A 26,208-nucleotide genomic window follows, 5' to 3' on the forward strand; every position below is an offset into this window, starting at 1 on the left:
AGCACCAGGAGATAACGCCGATCAAGGTACCGTACTTATGGGGCACAGTGAGGCATGCAGATGGGACACCCTTGGCTTATACTCGAGTCAATACGTTTTCCCAGTTTTTTTCCCGGTGATGTTACTGATGCTGGTGACACTAACCACCTACTGTATCCCTTTGGTAAATCAGACGGGAATCTAATACTCTCAGGAATTGCAAGGATGTTTTTTTATTTTTTCTTAACCAGGACCGTTTTTATAGAATACAAAACATGGAATGGGACTTTGCTTGGGTAAACTAGAACCATAAAAAGTTAGTAATTATTTTTTTTTTTTTTTTATTCAATACAGATTAAAACTCCAAAATAAAAAATTACAATCGATACGTCAAAGGTACGTCTTCTATTTGGTTTTCATCATACAGAGTTGTCGTCAATGGTATTGAACCTCAATGTGTTTCAACTCTGAGAGTCTTCATCAAGCGGTGAATAATAAATGAAAACTTATGAAAAGAATGAGTGCATAGCTAGTAGCTACAGATGGATTTTGGTATGATGCAAGAGGTATTGAACCCGGCCACAATAACACACAGGGAAGGTTTTAACATCCGGTGTATGTGGAAAGACCCAGCACATGGTATCCAAGCTCAACAAGGTGGTCTTGTATCTCTTGCATCATACCAAAATCTACCTGGAGCTTCTGTGGACAACTCACTCACTTTTTGTACGTACGACGTTGTGTTTTTTTGTTTTTTTTTCAACTCCTGATGAAGACTGAGTTGAAACATGTTGAGGTTTAATCTCATTAAAGACAATTCTGTATCATGGAATCCAGATATGAGACGTGTCTTTAAAGTATTGATTGTAACTTTTTATTTTGAAGTTTGATGGTTTTGATCTGTATTGAATAAAGATATATAATTTTTACTTAACTTTTCTGGGTGCCTATGCAAAGTTCCACTCCATGTTTTTGTTTTCAATACCCCACTAGGAATGAGGTACTTGGACATATATTTTGGTTGGGTGAAAACAAAAGTATATAGGTGTGTTATTTTTTTTTATTTTTTTTTGTAAAACTTCTTTTACCTTTTTATGATTGGCGGTTGCAGTGCTGTGTAAAGGGTAGTGGTGATTCTGCTGGGGCGATTGAAGCTGGTCACCTGTTATCTGCATGACCCGGCCTTGGCCTCAGTTTTAGAAGCAATGCACTTTTTGAGGTCGGCCTTACATTACCATTTAAGAGGAAAACCCTTTTAAACTGTCAGATTCTTCTTGGCAACTGTTTTCTTTCTGATTTAGATAGTGTTAGATGTGTTTGCAGTTCATGGTAAGAGGATCTCTGTCCTCACCAGAAGCAATGCAATATAAGCCCCTCGCCATGAATTATGCAGTCATTTCCTTCTATGAGTGTTCTAGGCCAGAGTTTGTAAAGTAGAAGTTCATCTTTAGGTGTATTCCCGTCTGTGCAGAAAACCCTGAGCACATTATATTATAATGCAGGTTTAATGGGAAACCATCTTTGTAGACATAACCAAGTGTTTGAAGTGTGTTCTGTCTGTTTACACGCTCCCTATGTGCACTTTTTATAATGGTTAAAGATCATGCCACAGTGCTTGGTGATTATAGAGTTTACAGTAGAATGAAACTCTGTTCCCGAGTGCTCTGAGTGTTTCCGGATGTCTCTGGCACCCCACCACCTCTGGTTACATGCGGTACTGCATACACTAGCAGTGCCGCTTGAAGGGATTATCTGAGTTTTCATTTTTTCCTATGGAGAATCCCGTTTTTTTTTTTTTTTTTTTATACCAAGTGCTTTGGATTACAAGCATTCTTTTGAACAAATTATGCTCGTAATCCAAGGTACCACTTTATAATCAAACTCCGAGATATATAGGTAGAAGTCATCATCACATCAAAGCAAACAATAAGGTTAATTGTTAAAAATTTTAAATAAAATTCTTACTGGCTGAAGAAATCCAATCGGAATTTGAAATGTAAGCTGTGGGTGGCCCTGTAAGTCCCCCCACTATAATGTGAGCAGAAAGAGTTAAAAAATGTACTTAACTGGATGAAAAATTGAGCCTGAAGCTCAAAACTTCTGGTGCATTATCTGTAGCTCTAATTGGGCGGATTAGTGCATTTGTGAAGCATTTTTTATCCATAGTAACGCTTGATTTGAGCATTTTAGTGCATTTTGTCAAACGTTTTTGAGCATTTTTTTTTTTGCTCAAATGCAAAAATGTAATGAAAATAAAATTGTATAAATAATAAAAATAAAGAAAAAACAACCTGTAACCCTAATAAAAGTCTTAATAATAAACCCTAATATTAACCCCAAATCTTTCTCCGAAGAAATAAGGACATTTAAAAGCAAAATGGAAGGATGAGGTAAGTGAAGGAGGACTGCACTAAGGTAAAAAAAAAGCTATTTAGGAAAAAAAATTGTACCTTTACAACCCATTTAACAAAAAAAGTTAAAATAAAGGCAGGTGAGAAAGCTGAAAAACATAACAAATGGTGAAACGGATGATATTTTTCTCTATTGACCAATTTTAAAAACGCTGTACACAAATGCTCAAACACTAGCATGTAAAATCCGACACTCGGTGTGAATGTAGCCTTGTTGGCTGAACAGTGACAGCATCAGGTCAGATTCGGGCAATGATTGGGTATTCAGGAAATATGCAGGTGCTGCGGCTGCCTGAATGCAATACCTGGCAGTGGAAATTTCTCCATCCACACTTTAGCACAGATGTGAGAATACATAAACTTTCTCTAGTACAGGCTAAACGAGAAATCTAGCCATGCTTTTATTCTAGGATGAATTTCTCTGCTGGCTATTGTATTCAGGCCGCCACAATACTTGCAGCAGCCTGAATACCTGAACAGCAACTGTATCTGATAGAATGCAGTCACTGTTCGTCCAATTACTTTCCACAGTCCTGGGTATGCATTCAGAAAATCTCTTGCATTGCATGTAATAACATGCTGAGCCATTTAAAACAACCTGTCGCCCGGAATTGTTTTAAATCTAAAGTCCCCTCCATGAATTATGTCATTTATAGACTCCAGATTAATTTCACTGTCTGCATGCTTGTTCCTAGGTAGTAAGTTATAGATTATTGAAGCCAGAGATGGGCAACCAGCATTTTCAAGAGAAGGTCGGCAAAAGCAGCCCCTTATTCACTCTGCAGCACGGAGCAGCAATGCTATTTGCGGTTATATAGCCCAAGTCGCTGAAATGTATTGTAGCTCATTTTCTATACAGAAGGTGTGAAATGTTCTCTTACAAATCACACCATTTTGTTAAAAGTGAACAAGATCTAACTCTACGGTACTTTGTGACACTAAACCAAGACCTTTGCAGCTCTAGAAGACTTTGTCTTTATTCCACTTTAACCACTACTGAGGAAACTGTTCTGAGCACGGCTGTGAAAAGCAATGAGGGAGGGGATTTCCCATGCCGAGCTGTATGAAGTTACTGTAAGCCTGACCAGCCGATCGCCCTTTGTGCCCCAGATGGACGCTATGGGCTTTATTCTGTAACGCTGTGCTGGGCAATACTGCACCCAGATTGCATGATTGTAGAAAGAAGAATTCAACAGATTTATGGTTCTGGGAGTTGCTGTTAACCTGGCTATATTTTTTTTAGACTTTTTATTTATTAAAGTAAATGCTTGTATCTCTACGTCTAAATATGGAAGCTAAATTTAAAAAATATGAACCCTAACTGGATGAGGTCTAGTTTGCTAAACCACTATGTGTAAAAAAATAATCTAAAAACAGTATTTTATTTAAAAAAAATAGCATATTTTTACATTTGTCACATCTCAGTGCTACTGATCTCCTTCAGCCTCTTTCAGCCACTTCCAGTCTGCATGTACTCCAACATAGGCTATACATTCTTGCTTATGACTGGTTTCTTGTAGATGGAGAGAACAGTAGACCATGCTTGTGCACTGTGTTTTGCCATGACTGATTGTAGTCTCGTTGAGTGTGCATATGGCGGGGGGACCATGCAGGAGCACAATTGCAAGACCATTTTTGCCCACATAAGAGCAGGTGCCTAAACAACCACCTCTATAGCAGGGCCGCCAGACCTTTTAATTAGATTTATTAATTTATATTTAAAAAGATTTAAAATTCCTTGATTACTTTAACCGCTTCCCGACCACAGCACGCACATATACGTCGACACAATGGCACTCCTGGGCAGAAGGATGTATACATACGTTCCCCTTTAGGGAAGTGCCATTGTGCACGCGCCGGTGTGCCCGCCGCAAGCTCCGTGAACTCGGCCACAGGTCCCGCGGACTCTATCGCTGCTGGGATGCCCGCGATCGTCTCACAGGGAGAGAGAGCGGGGAGATGCTAATGTAAACAAGCATCTCCCCGCTCTACCTAGAGACAATGACACTGATCTCCGCTTCGTGTAATCTGAGCGGGGATCAGTGTCATGTCACACACAGCCCATCCCCCCCACAGTAAGAATCCCTCACCAGGGCACACTTAACCCCTACAGTGCCACCTAGTGGTTAACCCCTTCACTGCCAGTGTCATTTTCACAGTAATCAGTGCATTTTTATAGCACTGATCGCTGTAAAAATTACAATGGTCCCAAAAGTGTCAGATGTGTATGCCATAATGTTGCAGTCACAATAAAAATCGCTGATTGTCGCCATTCCTATTAAAAAAAATATTAATAAAAATGCCATAAAACTATTCCATATTTTGTAGACGCTATAACTTTTGCGCAAGCTAATCAATAAAGGCTTATTGTTTTTTTTTTTTTTTTTTTACCAAAAATATGTAGAATACATATCGGCCTAACCAGAGGAAAAAAAATGTTATTATATATTTTTTGGGGATATTTATTATAGTAAAAAATGTTTTTTTTTTTTTTTTCAAAATTGTCGCTCTATTTTTGTTTATAGCGCAAAAAATAAAAAACGCAGAGGTGATCAAATACCCCCAAAAGAAAGCTCTATTTATGGGGTAAAAAGGGCGTAAATTTTGTTTGAGAGCCACGTTGCATGACCGCGCAATTGTCAGTTTAAGCGACGCAGTGCTGACTTGCAAAAAGACCTCCAGTCTTTAAGCTGACAAATGGTCCGAGGCTTAAGTGGTTAAAGTGTTAATGTTAAAAATACTAAAATATGTTAGGGGGTTCCTAGCTTCCTCCATTAATGCTTTAAACTACTGTTACTAAGAAAAAAAAAAAAAAAATTGTACATGATCTCCACCACATAATTTTTCTGTACTGGACTTGCAAGCATTCCTTTATTCTGTGGCCTGCTATTTACTTGGTGGAATGTTTAGTGTGGAACAGAGGAATTATTTGGATCAAAGTTGATTTTGTTGCTGTAAAATGTTAAACCGATAAAAAGGATTTGATTAAAAAAGTAGTCATTGGTTTTAGATCAACTTTATGTGAAAAAATTTGAAAAAAATGAAACATATGATGTTTGCAGATACTAAAAGTAGTTTTATCGGTGTCCGCATGGCTTATAGTTTCCACTAGGTGGCATTGTTCTCCTCCTAGGATTTTAAATGACCATACTGCTACTGTAGAAACCTGCAAAGGCTGATGGAGTGATGCTACAAAAAAAAATCACCTGTACATAAACTGGGGGCATAATAAAGCAGTGAATGAGACTTTCACAAACCAGTCACTGCAGGCAAATCAATCGGTCATGTAAAACGCATGTACCTGGAAAAAAATGTACCTGCAGTGAATGAGACTTTCACAAACTAGTCACTGCAGGCAAATCAATCAGTCATGTAAAACGCATGTACCTGGAAAATTCACCTGCAGTGAATGTTTGGTGAGTGTCAGCGTATAGATATTCTCTTAGATGTTTGTTTTTGTTTTTCTAGTTTTTGTTATATATACTTTATTATATGCCCTGGTGTAAAGATTTAGGATTATTTATAAATACATTTTTATTTAAGTGTAAATTTGTGGGTTTTTTTTTTTGTTTTTGTTTTTTTTTAAAGCGGAGGTCCACCCTAAAATTAAACTTATTTTCAATGATTTCCTTGTAATCTTAAAACTTTTTTTCCCAAAAAAATTCTTGCCTGTAATATGGTGTTACTAAGCCGAGTTGCCTCCTGGGAAATGAGTGTCATCATTTCCCAGGAGTCTGTGCGCTGTACTCCGCCAAAAAATCTTCTGGCGTGGAAAGGGATTAGAGTGCCTGTCAGGTTTGTATTGCTGTCCCCATAAAGGAGATTCACCCTCTCTATTTGTCCTGTTTTACCATCATCCAAAGTGGCGAAAAATGAATTTTGGATCAACACCAGCACAGTAATAGAGATATTCTTCCAATGGGGACACACGTTCTGATGACATCCCGGGATTCCCTCACTTTGGAGGGATTTCCCCTTACAATTTTTTTTGGGATACGGGACTGGAAGTGAAGGGAAATCTCCCCAATGAGACGAATGGCAAAAAAAAAGTGTTATACCTTTTTAGTTCTACTTCAAGCTATACGTATATGTAAAGCTCAGCCACAGGTTTAATATTCTCACAATCTACAGGTAAACAGATGAGTCAAGTTTTCAGGTCTCGTGTTCTACTTCTCATTTTTCCCCTGAAGCGGCCTGTGTGTGAATTTGTTATGGGATGTAGTTATAGATGTGGTCTGTCTGCTCACTTGATGTCTCTTGAGTTCAGCCTAGCAGTGCAAGTGCATGGCCTGGCTAGAATGTCCAGGCTGATGGCTAGAATGTCTTCAACATACACTGCCATCGAGTGTGGGTGGTGTACTGAAATTAAACAATAAATATAGGCAGGCAAAATATAATAATCTTGATTACTGAAATCTGATAAGATGGAAGATGATGGTGGGAACGGCAACATTTAAGCGATACAATAACTCATCTATGCTCCTTATTAATTTTTTGAATCCCAGGAATGCCTAAAACGGTTACTCTGAAAAAACTATGTGTAGGGTTATTAGTAATTTACAGAGTAACTGTTATTGTAAAAAAAATATATTCAAGAGAGTAAATTAAAGTGGCTGTATACTGCTGGACGTTTTTTTTTTGCCCAGCAAGGTAAAGTCATAATGTGCTAGTATGCATCGCATACTAGCACATTATGTTAAACTTGCCTTCAAACAAAGCCATCCCACGGCAAGAAGTCAGTGGTTCAGGCGCTTCCGAGTTCGCAGACTCCGGCTCTTTGACTGGCCGGAGCCGTGATTTCACGGCACACGGTTCTGAAAGAACAGCACGGGTTGCCGTTCCTTCAGAGCACATGCGCCAGTGATGTCACTGGCTGCATGTAATGTTAAATATCTTCTAAATGGTACACTACCTATAGGCAAGATATATATTTTTTATATATATCACAACCTGGCCTATTATTGGTACAGTTGAACCTCTGATTACGAGCATAATCCGTTCCAGGAGTATGCTCATAATCCAAAGTACTCGCATATCAAAGCGAGTTTTCCCATTAAAGTCAATGGAAACTAAAATAATTAGTTCCGCAATGACTTCAATGGGATGCAATATCGAATGCGGCCAAAGGTGGGAGAACGCTGGAAACGGCCGAAAAGGCCCGAGGATACTTCAGGCTCATTTCCTGTGCCCCCGTACCTCTGGCCAAATAGGGGGTACTGCAGGCCAATGTTCGGCTTCTGCGCCCCCGTACGTCAGGCCAAATGAGGTACTGCAGGCCTATTTAGCGTGAATTCTGCTTGTCTTGCGAGTCAACACTCAGTCAGAATTTAAAAAAAAAAGTTGCTCGCAAATCAAAATTCTCTCAAACCAAGTTACTCTTAAACCGAGGTTCCACTGTATTTGCATAGCACCGTCAATTTACGCAGTGCTTTACGTATTTATTATACATTCACGTCAGTCCCTGACCTCAAGGAGCTTGCAATCTAAGGTTGCAAACTCACATTCATACATACACATATTAGGTTAATTGGCTCCTGTCTAAATTTTCCCTATCAGCACGTCTTTGGAGTGTGTGAGGAAACTGGAATAGCCAGAGGAAACCCACGCAAGCACAGAGAGAACATGCAAAGGTAGTGTCGTGGTTGGGATTCAAACCAACGACACTAATGCAGCCAAGCATAAGCACTAACCACTGTGATGCAAAAAAGTACATGTTGGTCATTGCGTAAGGCTGCATTTTTTTTATTAAAATATAAATGTGCCACTAAGGCCAAATGCATAGAACCAGGCTGTTGTTGATGCTTGGAAGTCATCCTATTATGTTTTGTAGATATACCAAAAGCAGTCTCCTTGCAAAACCCACAAATGCTTTTCTATTTTTTTTTTTTTTTTAAGGGTACTTTTACACTTTTTCGGGGTGCCTTACTCCCAGCATGCACCTGTAAAAACATGGGCGTATGATTTAGAAAACCCAACCGCGGTTTACATGTGTTCTGTTCATTTCAATGAGGCATTTCATTTTTAAGGCAGCTTTGAAAAGCGCACCAAAAATGCAGCATGCTTGACTTTTCAAAACGCACCACCTTTGCAACGCAGTGGTGTGAAGAGTCCCATAGGATATAAAGGGAAATATTTTTATTGGTGTTTTTTTCTTATGTTTCTAGCAAGAAAAAATGCATTCGTGTGAAAGCAGCCAAATATGTAAAACCTGAGACCTAATAAATCTTTCCTCCATCTCGCTTTCCTGTACCCTGCAAACCATTGAACTCCAATGATTTATCAGCAAGCGTCTCGTCCTGTTTTCAAAGTTCTCAGTGGTTGCTTTGCATCTGCCATTGTTTCCTGTTAGATGTTGCAAGACCTGCCTGCTCTACCTAGATTACCGGAGTGCTACAAGAGATTACAAGAGACTAGTACAGCCCATATGTATCCTGGGAGACCACAAAGCTGCTTTGGCATGTTTAACTAGGATTTTGGAATGTGTTTTCTGGATGACCATAAACCCATCTTTTTCTTTTTCTGAATAAAAATATCTGGTAGGACACTAAAAAATTTAGTTTCCTATCAGATATTTTAAGGGATTGTTATCCTTTCAGAACTCACCTGCTGTTGCTTTTTCCTGTACCAACAGGCTGAACAAACAACCTTCCTTGACCAAGGCTCCTCCACAGGTTGCTAGGGGTTCCTTAAACAATTTCTCCCTCTTGAAGACGTTCCCATTGACATTATTTATCCTTGGCTATCTGTAAGGGATAGATTTTAGAAACATGGTTCCCTCTGACTATCACACTGATGTACATTGAGCTGTACATTAATTGGCAGGAGTTGACTAAGGCTCCATGCACACTGGCTTAAAAAAACGTTGCTTCTACAGGAGTTTTGTGTTCTACCTGTAGAAACAACTCAATGTTCTCCTATATGTCCATTTGGGGTGCAACTGATCGTCATTGATCCGTGATCCGAACGGGTCGCCGTGTTCGGATCGGCACACCTCGCGATCCACGGATTGTGGCCATAGGAAAGCCCGTGGCTTCGGCCTAGCTCCGGAGTGGCGGCCACCTTGGTACACCCGGCAGCGGTAGCCTAGGTGAGCTCCCCAGAGCGGCGCACTTACAGGGGAGATGTGGACATTAGAGTGGGGACTATATATGGTGGTCCGAAAAATAATCCGACCCGTGACTCTGATCCGAGAAACGATTCGAACCGTGAGTTTTTTGATCCATTGCACCCCTAATGTCCATGCACATTAGGACGATTACAGGCATATTTTGAGCTCATCGTTTAGAGGCAGGAAAAAAAAACTACTGATTTGTGTTTCTGATTGGAGCTCACTGTCGGGGGGAGGAGGGAGTAATACTTGCCTAAACTGTGTACAAAAAAGTTCTATATTAGCGTTTTTACTGCCTAGAGAGCAGATGCTTTTTTAAGCCCAGTGTGCATGGAGCCTGAGACTGTTGAGTCATTTCAAGGGTTCCTTCATGTTAAAAAGGTTGAGAAATGCTGGAATAACCTTGCATTAACCACCTTGCAACAGATTGCAATTGCTGTTCTACTGAAAACGAGCACAATTTTTTCTTCCCGTTGGTGTACATTGTAAAACGCATTTCCTTTTTATTCAGCAACAGTGTTGGTGGAAATCTGTACTGAGAGTAGAACAGAAGTTGCAACTGGTGATCTGTCCTCAAAACCATTGTTGCCTGACAAAATGGCTTTATTATATGGAGAAGTGCTGAATATACATTTTTACACACGGTACCTTCGTCCCATCAAGATTTAAAATATGTATTTAGGAGGAGGCTAGGGTTTGGACTTTGATAGTACCATATATCAACTGATTTCCAGTCAAAATGAGAAAAGAATAAAGAGTTTTATTACAAAAAAAATATACACAATTTACATATTCATAGAAAAAACATCTTTAGTCATAACTATAAAGTGCCTAAAAAAAAACATCCCATCATTGTAGATAGAATATGAACATCATCTAAATTATATTGAAAAAAACTTGACATGTTTCGTGGTTTCTTATATCACCCGCTTCTTCTGGAGCATTACCCATACATACAATTTGTCAGATGATGTATAGGAGGTCATGAGACTATGAACAAAAAAACAACATTAATAACAGTATTGCAGTGTGACTACAAATCATAAAATATCAGATAAGATAGAGGCGTTCATCCCACAAGACCCCCCTAGGATAAAGGACCACCCATAAAAGTCTCACCATGGGGAGTGGTGACCCCTCGAGGGTGTTATTTTATACTTATAAGTGCTCTAAACCCCTTCTCTATAATGTTGAGCGCTTAGTGCCGACATGGTACAATTATACCTACAATACATGTGGTAGGTTAGTTACACAACAACAGTACATGAAATAAAGAAAACATTGCACACTACTATAGCCAGGTGTCGGGTCCACGCGACCGGCCCCTCCATTTTCTCTTTATATTAAGAAGAAACCCCAGTGTGGGGGTGTAGAAAATTCCAGATAATAGCAGAACAAGACTAAAGGAAGAAAGAAAGAGTGGTCAAGGATAGAGGGCGGGGGGGGCAGGGGGGTTAAGACTCATATTTAGTTCCCCCTTCTCTGTGGTCCTACTCTCCCATGTGGAGATAGTCTGGGGCGGGAGGGAACATACTGATAAGTTTGCATTCATACATCAGCCGTGGGCTCTCTCAATGCCTGGCCCTCAGCCGAATACATGAAGATATTCCACAGCTGCCAGGTATTTAGCAAATGTTTCCTGTCTGTTATGTGCCGTGAGGTTGAGGTCCTCCATGCGTTTTCTCTTCCACCTTCGTGATCCATTGGGATATTGTCAGTGGGAGCGTGGCCTTCCAGTGAAGTGGAATGCAGGCCTTGGCTGCATCCAAAAGGTGTCTAATTATGGATTTTTTGTATACCTTCTCTGGAATGTTGGATACATGTAGGAGAAAAAATGCGGAGTCGGCTGGTATATCGCGGTCTGTGAATTTCTGAGCTACTTCACAAATCACCCGCTAGAAGCGACTCAGGCTGGGGCAGGACCAAAAGATGTGTAGCAGCGTTCCCTTGTCAGCCCGGCAGCACCAACAGAGGTCAGACGTCACCGGGAAAAACTTGTGGAGCAGTACTGGGGTCCTGTACCATCGTGACAGAAGTTTGTAACTAGTTTCCTGGGTCTTGGCGCAAATTAAGGACTCAGATTGCGCTGTCGTTTGGCCGTACTGAAATGACAGTTTAACTCCTCCTCCCATTTGAGCAAACCCAGGGGCACGAAGTCTGCGCGTGGTGTGTTTAAAAGACTATAGGCCAGGAAAAGCGTATGCGACGTGGTACCTGAAGTGTTGCAGAGTTCCTCTAGTGTTGTGAGAGGTTGGACATTGGTCGGAGGTGTCGGAGAACGAAGGAAGTGATTTAGTTGATGGGACCTCAGGAAGTCCAAGCGAAACGGGCCTGCGGGATCAGAAAGCTCCGCAATAGTGTTCCATCGCTCCCCCGAACTAAAGTGGGAGGCCTGGTGGAGGCCCGCCTTGCCTCCGAAAGGCCACATCCCGTATTCCCAGCGCAAACTGGGGGTTTCCCAATATGGAATACAGAGGCGAGTTGGTTAAGGCTATTGGCGTCTGTGAGATGAGTCTGGCGCAGACTCGTGTCGTGTTGCCAATCAGTGGGTGGCGTTTAGTGTCTTTCTGTAGGCTTGAGAAGCACCAGGGCGCTCGGTCTGGTCCTGTTCCATCTGTGCCCAGAGCTTGTTCTCCTGATTGCGGCACCAATCTCTAAGCCTACCCAGGTGGATTGCTTGGGGGTAGGCACGGATATCCGGCAGTGCAAGGCCCCCCTGACATTTGGTTAAGACTAGAAGTTTAGCTGAGAGTCGTGGTCTTTTTTTAGCCCATACGAATTCAGTGAGTGTGGACTGTACCTGTTTGAAATATGATGCAGGGATGTGGATAGGCAGTGCTTGCATGAGGTAGAGAAATTTCGGGAGGATTGTCATCTTCAAGATGTTACAGCGGCCCACCCAAGAGTGTAGCCCCGTATGCCACTTGTTCAAGAGCGCCCGAATTGTCTTTAGCAGGGGTGGGAAGTTGAGATCGTATAGCTGTGAGATCGTTTGGGGGATGTGTGTGCCCAGTTATTTCAGGGCAGTTGTCGTCCACTTCAGTTTAAATCTGGCCTGCAGGTGCGTGAGTTGTGTGTGCGGTATCCCCACGCCCATTGTTTCTGATTTGGCGTAATTCATTTTTAAATTGGAGAGTACTCCATAGTGTTCAAATTCCCTCAGGAGGGCCTATTTCTTTTTTAATTAATTTGAAGGAGAGAATCCTCAACTTTTGTTGAAAAATCCCTCCTAAAAAGTGCTTGTTGCATGAAAAGCTTTGAAAGTCTCTCCTTAGAGGTACTTATTCTGTGAGGGAAAAAAAGAGGGGGGAGGGGAAAAATACTAGGACAACCCCTCTATAATGTCCTCACCCATTATCTTTAGTGTTAGTGTTAATTTATTCCATGGTTTCCTTCTCAATACTGTTATTTTTTTTTTATTTAAAAAAGTGTATTTTTGTTTTCCTCCAAAAAAAGTGTTCGTAAGACTGCTGCGCAAATACGATGTGACAAAGTATTGCAACAATATATGAAAATATAGGGCTGAAACGATTAATCAATATCGATTAGTTGGTCCGCACCTTCCTTCCTGTCCGTTTGTTCAATAAATCCTTCTGTCCTGTGTACAAGGCATCGCCGTATTACGAGGCACAACCGCGCCGCATGTCCTCGCCTCTCCTCTGACGTCCGCTCCCCACTGATCTCAGCCCCGCCCGCTGCTGCCTCGAGGGAACAGAGGCAAGTAGAGGCCGTGATGAGAGCCGAGCTGCACTGTGAGTCTGTGAAAGGTAGAAAAACACACCGTAATGGTACATGAATTTTTAACTTTTTTACATTCAAACGCAAAGTTTCTTGAATAGTTATAGCATACTAGCTCATTATGAATTGCTTACCTGAGAACGAAGCCCCTTGCAGCAGTCCTCGGACATGTCCTTTGTCGCCACCATGACACCCAGAGTGACTTCAGGGTATCGCTGCTCCGGCGCTGTGACGTTGGTAGCGGCACGCTCAGTGCACCTGCGAGCCGCTGTCTACGTCGTAGACATCGGTGCTGTCTTTCTTGAAAATATCTCCTTAACCGTGTAGGTTAAGGAGATGTTTCTTGGACCTACAGGTAAGCCTTAATCTAGGCTTACCTGTAGGTCAAAGTGGTCTGAAAGGGTTTACAACCACTTTAAGTGGTTAAAATGGTAAATTTTTTCAGTTTAAACATTTTATAGGTTTTCCTATTTTTTTTATTGTGCATAAAATACGGGTTTATGAGATTTGCAAATCATTGCATTTTGTTTTTATGTAGATTTTACACAGCTTCCCAACTTATTTGGGTTTGTACTCATTACCACACAGTTCTCCAAGATTGCTTGATTTAAGGGGTTGTAAAGGTAATTTTTTTTTCCCCCCTAAATAGCTTCCTTTACCTTAGTGCAGTCCTCCTTCACTTACCTCATCCTTCGATTTTGCTTTTAAATGCCTTTTTTTCCTCTTAACCCCTTCAGCGCCCCCCTAGTGGTTAACTCCCAAACTGCAATTGTTGTTTTCACAGTAAATAATGCATTTTTATAGCATTTTTTGCTGTGAAAATTACAATTGTCCCAAAAATTAGTCAAAATTGTCCGATGTGTCCGCCATAATGTTGCGGTCACCAAAAAAATTGCTGATTGCCGCCATTAGTAGTAAATTTTTTTTTATAAAAATGCAATAAAGCTATCCCCTATTTTGTAAACACTATAAATTTTGCGCAAAGCAATCAATAAACGCTTATTGCGATTTTTTTTTTTTTTTTTTTTTTTTTTTTTTTTTTTAAATAGGTAGAATACGTATCGGCCTAAACTGAGGGAAAAAAAAGTTTTTTTTTTTATATATATTTTTTATAGCAAAAAGGAAAAAATATTGATTTTTTTTCAAAATTGTCGCTCTATTTTTGTTTTGTTGCGCAAAAAATTAAAACCGCCGAGGTGATCAAATACCACCAAAAGAAAGCTCTATTTGTGGGAAAAAAAGGACGCCAATTTTGTTTGGGAGCCACGTCGCACGACCGCGCAATTCTTTGTTAAAGCGGCGCAGTGCCGAATCGCAAAAACTGGCTGGGTCCTTTACCTGCATTTTGGTCCGGGTCTTAAGTGGCTAAGGTTACCATAGATGACTTGAATTTTGGTCAGTTTCTGCTGAATTGGTGGGAGTTTAGCTGTGGTTGACCCTGGCGCCACCACCCAGCACAACAAAAGTACATTTTTTAATCAACACTTGATAAAATTGGTGGGTGGAAAATTGTCGGACAAACAGTACCTGCATCCAGTCAGGCAAATAAGGAGATTCGCATGGATTGAGGGAAATCTATTAGATTGTCTCTGTTTAGCCCCGTGACTGAAAGAGGAACAATCTGTGTATGGCTTTTGATATCTTCCTGAATCAAGCCATAGCTTATGCAATGACAATTGCTTGATTTTCCCCGTCATCAACACTGACTGTTGTAATCTCTTCTGCTGCTCTGTTGTATTCTCAGAGTGAGAGATTTTTCATCAGAATGCGATGATCACTGCTGCCAGCCAACGCCACTGACAGTAATCAAAACGTAAAAAACCTGACCGTGGATTGACAGATCAACATCCGTGCAACCAGCTTGCCCATAGATGGATCGACGTTTGAGCGGCGTGAGACTTCTGGGCGGTGGTACGTCAACCCGCCGCGTTCCTCTGTGCAGCCTGACCAGCATTGTATAACTGCACATGCTGATACGATCTGAACACACACTCTTGGCTAATACAGACTTGTATGTTTGCGCAACCAAGACAAAAAATGTTCAGTTTTTGGATCTTCTGTTCTCTGTTTTATGTTTCTGAATAATTAAAAAGGACCTGTTAGCCTTGTTGTGTAGGGCAAGGCAGATTTTCACATTGCTTCTTTCCTCATAGCCTTCTTAATAGCTGATTTGTTCAGGTTCTCCCCCCTGTGCTCATGTCAGACTGCTGTGTGTTGGCGGAGTCTGATTTGTAAGTGGTTGTGGTCAGTCAGAGGAACCTGTGATATGATTAGATAGTGTTCCTGGCCTAGTGTTTGTTTTTAGACAGCCGAGTTGTGCACATACCACAATCAGAAGGCTCTACTGAGCTGAAAATAAATTGCTTTCAGCTTATTTTGCATTTTTGTTTTCAGGGCTAATGCACACAAACCGAACAAATGCATTCAGATCCATCAATCGTATATTTTTTTTTTTTTTATGGATCTGAAGGCAGCTATATTTTTTGTTTTATATGCTCTTGCACACTGCTCAGTTTACATTGGTAAAATTGCACTACATAAAGATTGGTACAGTAAAACCTTGGTCTGAGAGCGTTTTTACAAACAAGCAAAAATGTTTTAACGTGAATGAGAGAAAATGTTCCCCGGTTTGGGCTTTTAGGCAGAAATGTAAAAGATTGGAGTAAATATAGGATGTATAAAATAGTATTTATTACCGATATTTATCGGATACCAAAAATGAGTCAAAAAGGAATTACATGGAACAATATAATAGTTAAGTCACATTCCTTGATGCAATAAATAGAGGGGTCTCAAGGATTCCCCAATGAACCCTGAAACTCCAGTGAAATAATGTGGGCAGGGAGGACTATACCGGTACTTGATAATTAGGTTCAAAAGCCTGAATAGTTCATGTTTAAGAAAATATTTATTAACAAATAAACATTAAAGACAAGAATAAAATTACAATACATAAAAACATTACAGAAATACAAACTTGACCACAATCAGGTCACCGGTTGTGCAATCCCCATTTAACAGACGGGGTAGAGTATCGGTGAGAAAATTGAAATCATGAGACCAGTAGTCTCGACTAGACTACATTCCTTGATGCAGTGGACAAAGGTATATTACATATCAAGTTTCATGTGGTGTACAATGTTGAGCCCCGACACGTTTCGACCACTTGGGTCTCTTCAGGGGGACAGGGTTTCTAAGAAATAGTAATAATTAATTACACAGGTTCAAATGTTTTAATGTTGACTTGATATACAAGCGATGTCTTCATATAAGAGTAACGTCATGTCACAACTGAGTATAGAAGAGAGGCGCCGCTAAGTGTAGCAATAAGATTACATTTAATGAAGGTACAACTTTCAGAAACTCGCATGGTTGATGATTAAAAGAGGCGCATTAGAAGTATGCAGGCATCCGGGGTAAAGCTGTCCACATAGACCATATGCTCCACACCACCATGTCGTCCCTTCCATGAGCGGGTCAAGCCTCGCTTTCAGATCGCTCTACTGCAGGGTAGTCTTCCTGGTCATGATTGTAGACTGACAGCGGTGAGAGCCAGCGGTGTGGAGGTTGGTGGACAGCTTTCCCCCAGATGCCTGCATACGTAGATTTGCCTCTTTAATTAATCAACCATGTTTCTACACTTAGAGGTGCCTCTCTTCTCTTTTATACTCGGTAGCACCTGCTGAATTTTGCTTCTAATCCCCTTGGGGAGGCTTCCATTTGTGGATGGACATTTTATGGTTGCACAACTTATTCCATTGCTACAATCTTTTTATATGGACTGAAGGACATATGAATAAATGGTTGTGGAACAAATCATTTGAGTTTCCAATATTTCTTATGGGGAAATTCGCTTTGCTACACAAGTGCTTTGGTTTACAAGCATGTTTGCGGAACAAATTATGCTCACAATCCAAGGTTTTACTGTATAACAAAATGGAAAAAATCTGCATGGGTCTCGGTTTAAATGTCTAAACGCATGGTTGTACAGAAGCACCTACTTATTAGATGCATTTTACTGCATCCACCAGCCTGTGCCAGCAAGATCTTTTTATAAATTTCCGTAAGTTAAAGCGGTGGTTAAAAACTTCAGCCCCGGAAGATTTGGCTGCTCAATGACCAGGCCATTTTTTGCGATTCTGCACTGCTTTGCTTTAACAAATGTGTGGTCATGCAACGCTGCACCCATCAAAATTGCCGTCCTTTTTTTCCCCATAAATAGTTTTCTTTGTGGTACTTGATTTCATGCAAATTTTTTATATATATATATATATATATATAATTATACAAAAAGAGCGTCAATATTTAGTAATTTTTGCTATAAATATCCCCAATTATAATATTTTTTTTTAAAAGCATTTTTTTCTCAGTTTAGGCAGATTACGTATTCTCCTACATATTTTTGTTAATAAAAATCGCAATAAGCTTATATTGATTGGTTTGCATTATAGCGTCTACAAAATGGGGGATAGATTTATATCATTTTTATTATCAATTTATTATCAATTTTGATTGCGACATTATGGCGGACACATCAGACACTTTTGACACTATTTTGGGACCATTGGCATGTATGCAGTGATCAGTGCTATAAAAATTCACTAATTACTGTATAAATGTCACTGGCAGAAAAGGGGTTAACCGTGTTACCTAATGTGTGTTCTAACTGTGGGGGGGGAGGGAATGACTAGAGGAGATGACAGGTCGTTGTTTCTAGCTAGTAGGGACACACCGTCTCTCTCTCCTCACTGAAGAGGGATTTGTGTGTTTATACACACACACGTCTCTCTTCTGCCTCTCGTGCCTGCGATCGCTCGCGGCTGGCAGTCATTGCGACCGCCAGTCATCTTGACCGCCAATCATGAGCATCGGCACCCACACGATGCGGCGGAGCACACCTGCTATCCTGCTTGAAGGGACCGACCTACAGCTACGCCGGGTTCGTGGGATCTTGCCGACCTGCCGCAGTATAATGACCACGGCTGGTCAGCAAGTGGTTAAACCCAAACATTTTATTTCAGATTACCAATCCTTAGATGTGATAACTTTTTTCTCTGTTTTCACCTGGTGATCTGGCCAGTAACGGACCTTTATTAGAATGCCCCACTCTGGGTGAAGGCGAATGTTTTACCAAAGCAGGGCCATTGTTTAGGGTGTCAGAATAGTGTGCAATGTCTTTGTTGAATTGACTAATGGAAATGTTGTTTATGCGTGACCATTTTAATTTTTTTCTTCTTATGTGTTAGTGGTTCTGTTTGAATAGTTTACTCCATGTTGTGATATGAATTGTATAATGTGTTGGTTTTATTGCTGTGTCAGGTTGTACACTAGATCTTAAATTGCCCTCTTTTTCACACAAGCCTGGCTCAGGGGAACAGTCGGCTCCAGGTAAGGGACAGTATATTGCTTTGGGGTAGATCATTTCTCTTCCTATTCCTAGCTTGTTCATGAATTCTGTAGTCGGTCATTACAAAGCATGTGTTCCTATAGTACACATCATCCTACCCCGTGTCATTGCATAACTTCCCGCACCTCTCCCCCCCCAGACATCTACCTGTGAAGTGTGCCTTTGTGTTGATGGGAACCTCGCCAAATGTCCTGTGTGCTTGTCATTAGGGGGGGGCTTCAGTAAATATCAACCAAGTTTAGTTTTCTGACCTTTGCTGATAAACTCGCACGGTGCATGCTAATTGACTGACGTTTGCAGAGTGTGCATGTCCATGTACTCCATATTGGTTATTGACATCTTATTCCAACAGTTATTGGGCAATGACCATTATACTTCAAGAGATCTACTTTTCCCTCTGGATACACGAAGTCTGAAAGGGAGAAAAGCAACCTATTAGCCTATTATTGCTCTGTTATGTACTTTGTAACACGTGCTGTGTATTTTGCTAGAAATATTGCAGAAAATAGCAGTCTGCTCTGGTCCTGAAGCTGAATGTCTCGGTAATAGCTGCTGCGGGGTATGGACCTCCTAGACTGGCCATACACAAATCAAATCTTTTTTAATGGGCAGGCTGAATGTGCAAAGTTGATCAATCAGCTTGGATAAAACACAGCCCGCTGGATTCTCCTGCGATTATCACTAGCGGTTGCTATAACCACTAGCGATAATCGCCATCTTCTCCCGGAGGGGATGGCTTCCCTCACATGGAGCAGACAATGCCTCGACCTGGCTGCAGGAAAGAAATTTGCACTGTGTATGTCCAGTCTTAAGCCTGAGCAATTTCCTTTCCTGCAACCATGGGTTGCAGGAAAGAATGCTTACTCTATTTCCCCATCAACACAGTCGGTGTTGATGGGTGAACCCCTCCTGCAGAGTCCTTGTGTTCTCCCGGTGGGGGAAGCCGTTTCCTGTTGGGAGAACACAGTGATTATTGCCATCTGCCATAAAAGCCACTGGCAATAATCGCATGTAAAATCCGACAGGCTGGTTCTGCCAATACATGGTACATTCAGCCTGCCAATACATGGTTCAAATCTTGGACGGCTCCTGCTGAACCAGCTGAGATTCAAACAGTCTATGGCCAGCTTTAGTGCATCTTAGAGATGAAAAAATGTTGTGCTTGCTATTGTGCACCCAGGAACAAAATTATTATTTGCATACTTTGACTTTAGTATGCTCTGGGTAGTTATGATGGAAGATTAAAGGGCACTGTAAAGTTTCAACTAACCCTTACCTGCCCCCCAAAACGAATCTGTAATACCTACCTATCTGAAGCCTCACACACTCTCCAGCATTACAAGGGCACGCTTGAGCAGTGTTCATTTTGTAGACGAAAATATTTTCGTCGGCTGCAGGTTTTCAGTGAGTAAAACTAAACAAAAAAATACCAATTTTCATTAACGCCTGAAAATGTCAGGGAGGGACGTTTACCCACCTGAACTTTTACTTTCCTCAGAGCTCCGCCTGTCTGTCATAGCCCCGCCACCTGCTGAGCTGTATTGGCTGAGAGACGCAGACTCCCTCTGTCTGCCTGCTGCCTGGGAGTTCCAGAACAATGCCCTGCAAACCACGTGGTGATTGTTTTCCCCTTCCCAGCAAGGTAGCAGTGCTTAGCACTAAAATAACAGCCTTCCCAGACCAGTTCTCTGCCCGGTGCACTCCCTCACTCCCATTTTTATTTTATTTTTTATTTTTAACAGAAAGAATCCCTCACTCCCATTTACTTCCCCATCCCCACTACACGTTAGATTTTTACTCAAGAAGTATATAATGAGTTTGGAAAATGTAGAGAAATTCTTAAATCATGCGTTACAACTATTCCCATTAGATTTTAGTTGACCAAAACAATTCAGATGACTAAAATATGACTAAAACTAAATAGAAATTTGACCTCAAAATTAACACTGCTGTTGAGGTGTGATGATTGGGCAGAGACAGCCAATCAGTAACTCTGCCTGAACACCGGGCCCACAAGAATCCCTGCTGCAGCTATGTCTTTATAATGGTAGGAATAATTTTGGACACCGGGAGGGTTGATGTACTGTAGGTTCTGTTTAGGGATTTGTCGACCTGACTGGACAGTGATTGCACTGTAGCATGATGACCCCATTTATCACCCGACTTGCATATTTAAATTAATGTATATGTACTGTATCTATTTTCTAATTTCATTCTCTACTTATTTTAAGATGTTTGTACTCAGGTCAAACACTTTCCCGCATTTGTATTTTGCATTATTTATGGGAAGAGCGTTGATTACACGAATTCCCCGTACACACGATTGGAAATTCCAACAGCAAAAGTTCGATGTGAGCTTTTGAACAGAAATTCCACCGGTGTGTGTGCTCCATCGGACTTTTGCTGTCGGAATTTCCACCAACAAAACATTAAGAGCTGGTTCTCAAATTTTCAGACGGAAAAAATTCCTAGCGGAAAATCCGATCACCTGGCGCAAAATTCCGACGCATGCCTGGAAACAATTTGCCGCATGCTCAGAAGCATTGAACTTCATTTTTTCGTCTCGTCAGTGTTATACGTCACTGCGTTATTGACAGACGAAAGTTCAGAGAACTTGTGTGACCGTGTGTAGGCAAGCCAAGCTTTAGCGGAATTCCGTCGGAAAAGCCAGCCAAGGTTTTTCCAACAGAAAAGCCGATCATGTATACGTGGCATAACGCTACAAGGATCATGTGCCAATATAAGCTGTCATTAACGGACGACTATTCTAGCCATTTAGATTGTAGTCGGTGACTAAAATTGATGCAAGAATCAGCCTGCCTGGAATCTAGCATTTTCAGCAGACGTCCGCATAAGTTCACCCTGAAGGGAGCCTGTCGGGACACAAATAAGCTTGCTGGGTTTTGTAGGTGTAAGCTCCTAGACTTTCATGTATGCTTCGTAAGTCACGGATAGGCGCATACCTTGTCAGGTCTGTGGCCTATTAAGTAGTTTCCTCACCCAAAAACAAACTCTCATTGGCAGACACCATTTTTATTTATTTTTTATTTGAGATAGGTTCTTTTTAAATCCTACAGCCAAGTTGGCTAAAGATCTAGTCAGTTACCCGTTGCTGTGGTGTAACCTTAACAGTGAATTGTAGTTATTGATCATTCCTTAAATAAAGTAAACACGTGTGTATATATATATATATATATATATATAATCATTAGATCTTGGAACCCAAATGTCACTTTAGGTAATAATTTTGTATTCGGTCAATAATTTTATTTTTTATTTTGCAACAGATTCGTTGTATAAAAAGTCAGAAGGGCTTATCAGACCCACCCACTTTTGATGGCATCCATATCGTCAATCACATAATCGAAGATGACGTGTCATTCCATTCGTCTGATGAAGACTTCGCCTCTGGCTCACTAGGACAAGGGGATGGTCATTACAGCCTGACCAAAAAGCATGCAAAGCTGATGTTGGTACCTTCTGACTTGGATAGCAGTGACAGCGACACTGAAATACTAGACATCCTTGTGGATTCCGATGTAGTGGTCCAAAAACCAGTGGCTAAAAGAACAGAACCCTACTCCACGACGGTCTGATAATCACTGTGACTCTTCATCAAATTGATGGAAATGGACACTCATCAATGTTACAGTATGTCCTGGACTTATTACAAACCTGACTTGACCCAGCATGTAAAGAACTTCGACTTGCCTTCATACTTTGCCAAACTGTCACCATTGCCATACACTAGACTAGAACGTTCACTGGACACTTTTTTTTTTTTTGTGCTAACAGTATTAACAAAATGTTTTTCTTGCAATGTTTTAGTTCTCCATCAATGCATACAATTAATTTGATGAGCAAATATCATAGGAAGACGTGTTTTGCCGTTTACCACACTGGTAGTGCAAATTTTTGACGTTCTTTAAAACAAAGGAGAAACCTGTGCAATATTTAATGCCTGTTGAACAAAGCATTTGTCCTTTTTATATATGTAAATATGTTGTGTAGTGTCTAGCTACGGTCTTCAAATCCCCCCTCTAATGCTGTCACATGTTCAGAGGAGGATACATACAATGTGTCCGTGGTGGAAATACAAAGATATAAATGCAAAAACTCAAGGGACAGACATTAAGGCACTTGTATGCAAGCTGTAGGAAGGAGTGTCCAGCTATTGCCTATAGCATCTAATCTAAGTTTCTGCCTTTTAATTTTCTATGCTGAGTGTTGACATATAAGAGAGAATCTGCCTATAGACATCACCTCTTTGTGTTTTGAGGCACAAGGTCTGTCACTATATATGGCATAATGTCCGTTGTTTAAATGTAAGTATTTATGTACTTTGTTGTAAATCTTTAATAACACTAATTTTATACAAGACTAAAGACACTCCAATAATATAATAAAAAGGCAGTAATATTTATAGGGAACAATCAACCTGAATGGACCTTGTAGTGTGCGATTGAGGTTTTACTTTTTGATAGCAGTCCATACATATCATTTTAGAGCAGTGAATGCAACATTATCAAAGATGATGCTTTCATGTAACGGCGTTGTATTCCTTCAAGGAGTGCATTTCTGTTTGAGTCATTCCATGTGCTACGAAGAGCAAGAACATAAAGCATATCTTTGGTTGAAGTCGGTTTAGCCATCTTGCTCATTCCGGTGGTCAGATCTGTGTCCTCCATTTGTTCTTGCTGGTTATAGTTCTCTTGGTACATAAAGGGATTTTATTTTTTTTAACCTGTGCTGCTGCATAGCCATGTGTCTTTATCAAAAGCGTGGATCTTCTAATCTGCTACAGATTATTTTTAATATGAACTTTGTTCTGAATCTTCTTTAGGGATCACTGTGCAGTGGCGGAAAAGCAGCTTCAGGGCTGCTAAATGAGACCAAATGTTTTCAGTGATTTATTTTTTTCCCTGTTTGTTTTTTTGTTTTTGTTTTTTATTTAAGCATCTTTTTCTTGTGTTGGTTCTTTTTTGTTAGTTTTGCGCCTTCAGAGCCGGTTCACACAGGGTCGGCTCGTCGGGTGACTTAGCCGCCTGACAGGTCGCGCTCCGTTCTGTACTATGGAACCGTTCTAATAGGAGGGACTCAAGTCGCTCCGACTTATAAAATGGTTCCTGTACGACTTTGGGACGACTTCAATACAGAAGTCATTGTAAGTCGCCTCTGAAGTCGTGTGCAGATCGCCTTGTCGAGTCGCTCGGCAAGTTGTGCTGCCCCAGTGTGAACCGGCTCTGCTATTGCCTAAAAGGTCAATTAATGTTACTTGTGAGATATTTTATTTTGTACATAAATATACATATATTTCATGCAAGAGGTGCCTGAAGTGCATAATCATTTTATACAAAGAATGTAAATGTAGAAATGTAATTGGTTCCTGTATCACAACAGGGAAATGGATTTTGTTTTTGTAAATAGTTTATCATAATTGACAATGCAGAACACTAACCATATCTTTGTGAAATAGGTGAAGCTCCCTGCATTGCATTTCACCTTAGAAATTTCAGCACAACTGCTCAGTAAAACACTATTGATGGAAATCTTTTAACATTATATATAAATATATGTAACGAAAATAAATTTTTTCATGATTTAAGCTTCTGTGTTGAAGTTATTTGACATGTTTTAATTATTGTAGAAGAATAGTAAACTATGGAACACATTATAGAAGGGAACGAATGCCTAACTCTAGAGACGGCAAGGTAAATAATTTGGCCATCAATTAAAAGGGCTGCACTGTGGGGATGTGAACTGGAATGGATTACCTCAATATCTACAGAGAATGAGCAGGTAAGGGAAAGAAAGGTGGCCAAAATTATTTCAGTGTGTATATATTATATGTGTTTCCTTTTTTTATTTTTTTATCAATGGAACATGGTTTCAATTGAAAGGGAATTTGTCATTAAGTGGCACCTACCTCTGAAATTTTAGATAACATCTACCATTCTTTGGCTCCTGAACTGCACAGTAAATCCAGGCCAGCGGACATAAGAAGTCTAAGACTGGCCATAGATGGTTTGAATCTTGACCATTTCGGCAGGAGGGATTCCTCGGTCAATACTGTCTGTGTTGATGGGGGGAATCGAGCAAATTTCTTTCAAATAAATCTGTACTATGTATGGCTGGCTTCATTTTCAAAGCTCAGTAATATAAATCTATAGGAAATAAAATATTGGTTCCCTTGATAAGGCTGGCACCAGGAGCATCCCAACAATACAGAACAAACATGCTTGGGCCATACGCTTTGTATCATTTGAAGAAAAAATAAATCTTTCATGGGTCAGAATTTACCAAAGACTACCACTTGCCATAGCCAATATATGCATTTACATGCTGTAGCCAATTTATGCCTTCATAGTATTAACACTTGGCAGTTTGTTGTTAAGATGGCCATATACTAGTAGATATCCACTAGTACATTTGTAAGAATATACATGCAAAAATGCTCAGTATGATTTGAATGTCATTTTAAAGTACCGTATATACTAAAGTATAAGCCAAGTTTTTCAGCCCTTTTTTAGGGTTGAAAATACCCCCCTCGGCTTATACTCGAGTCAGTGTACCTGAAGGTCTGTGGGCGTCCATTGTTTAAAATTTGCAGCTTACCCCCGGTCCCCTCCCGTTCCGTGATAGGCGTTTGACACTGTGTTTAGTGTTCTGCCTATCACGGATGTCGCCTTATCCTCAAACTCAGTTTCCCAGCAGACACTGTGTTCAGTATTCCGCCTATCACGGACGTCCTCTTGTCCGAGGATGAAAGAACATTCGTGATTGGCGGAACACTGAACATAGTGTCTGCTGGGAAACTGAGTCCGAGGATGAGAAGACCTCCATGATAGGCGTTTGACACTGTGTTCAGTGTTCCGCCTATCACGGGACGGGTCCAGGGGGAAGCCGCAAATTTTAAACAATGGACGCCCGCAGCCTGTCAAGAATTTCAGGTACGGTGCAATGGGCACAGTGAAGCTGCAAATGGGCATTGTTGACTTTTCCGCTTACAGTAGCTGCTGCATTCTCACCCTGGGCTTATACTCGAGTCAATACGTTTTCCCATTTTTTTGTGGTAAGATTGGGTGCGTTGGCTTTTACACGAGTATATACGGTACTTAAATTTTTTTAGTTTGCTTTTAAAAGTGGTTGTAAGCCCACATATATTTAAAAAAAAAAAGACCTGCAAGACAAAGACATAATGAACTTACTAGCTCATTATGTAATACTTACCTGAGATCGAAGCCCTCGCTGCGGTGCCTGTACACATCACCGACCGGCGACATCGATCCCGGAGTTACTTCTGGGTATCACGGCTCCGGAGCTGTGATTGGCCGAAACCGCAATGACGTCAATCCCGCGTATGCACGCTGGAGCCGCCGGTAACAGGACACTCGCTGAAACTATGGCACATACGTGCCATTGCTTCAGTGTGCATGTGCTGTTGACATTGGCACATGCAGGTACAGGGTATATCTCCTAAACCGTGCAGGTTTAGGAGATATCCGGGGTAGCTACAGGTAAGCCTTATTATAGGCTTACCTGTAGCAAAAACTGGATTGTAAGGG

At 40.8% G+C, this 26,208-nt stretch overlaps 1 protein-coding gene across 5 annotated transcripts in view; it reads left to right on the forward strand.

Moving 5' to 3' along the window:
- Positions 1 to 22,947, forward strand: part of EVI5 (ecotropic viral integration site 5) — a 238,470-nt gene extending 215,523 nt beyond the window's left edge. For 4 of the 5 annotated variants that reach the window (XM_040360023.1, XM_040360025.1, XM_040360026.1 and 1 more), the window contains one exon: positions 21,931 to 22,947. In XM_040360023.1, coding sequence (XP_040215957.1) covers positions 21,931 to 22,239 — 309 coding nt within the window. In that variant the 3' untranslated portion in view covers positions 22,240 to 22,947. Of the gene's footprint in view, positions 1 to 18,596; positions 18,625 to 21,930 lie in introns of all 5 variants that reach the window. The other variant, XM_040360028.1, reaches the window with a different exon arrangement.
- The last annotated feature ends 3,261 nt before the right edge of the window (positions 22,948 to 26,208 follow it).

The sequence above is a fragment of the Rana temporaria genome, chromosome 7, assembly GCF_905171775.1.
Source record: "Rana temporaria chromosome 7, aRanTem1.1, whole genome shotgun sequence".
In the NCBI taxonomy this organism is placed as follows: domain Eukaryota; kingdom Metazoa; phylum Chordata; class Amphibia; order Anura; family Ranidae; genus Rana; species Rana temporaria.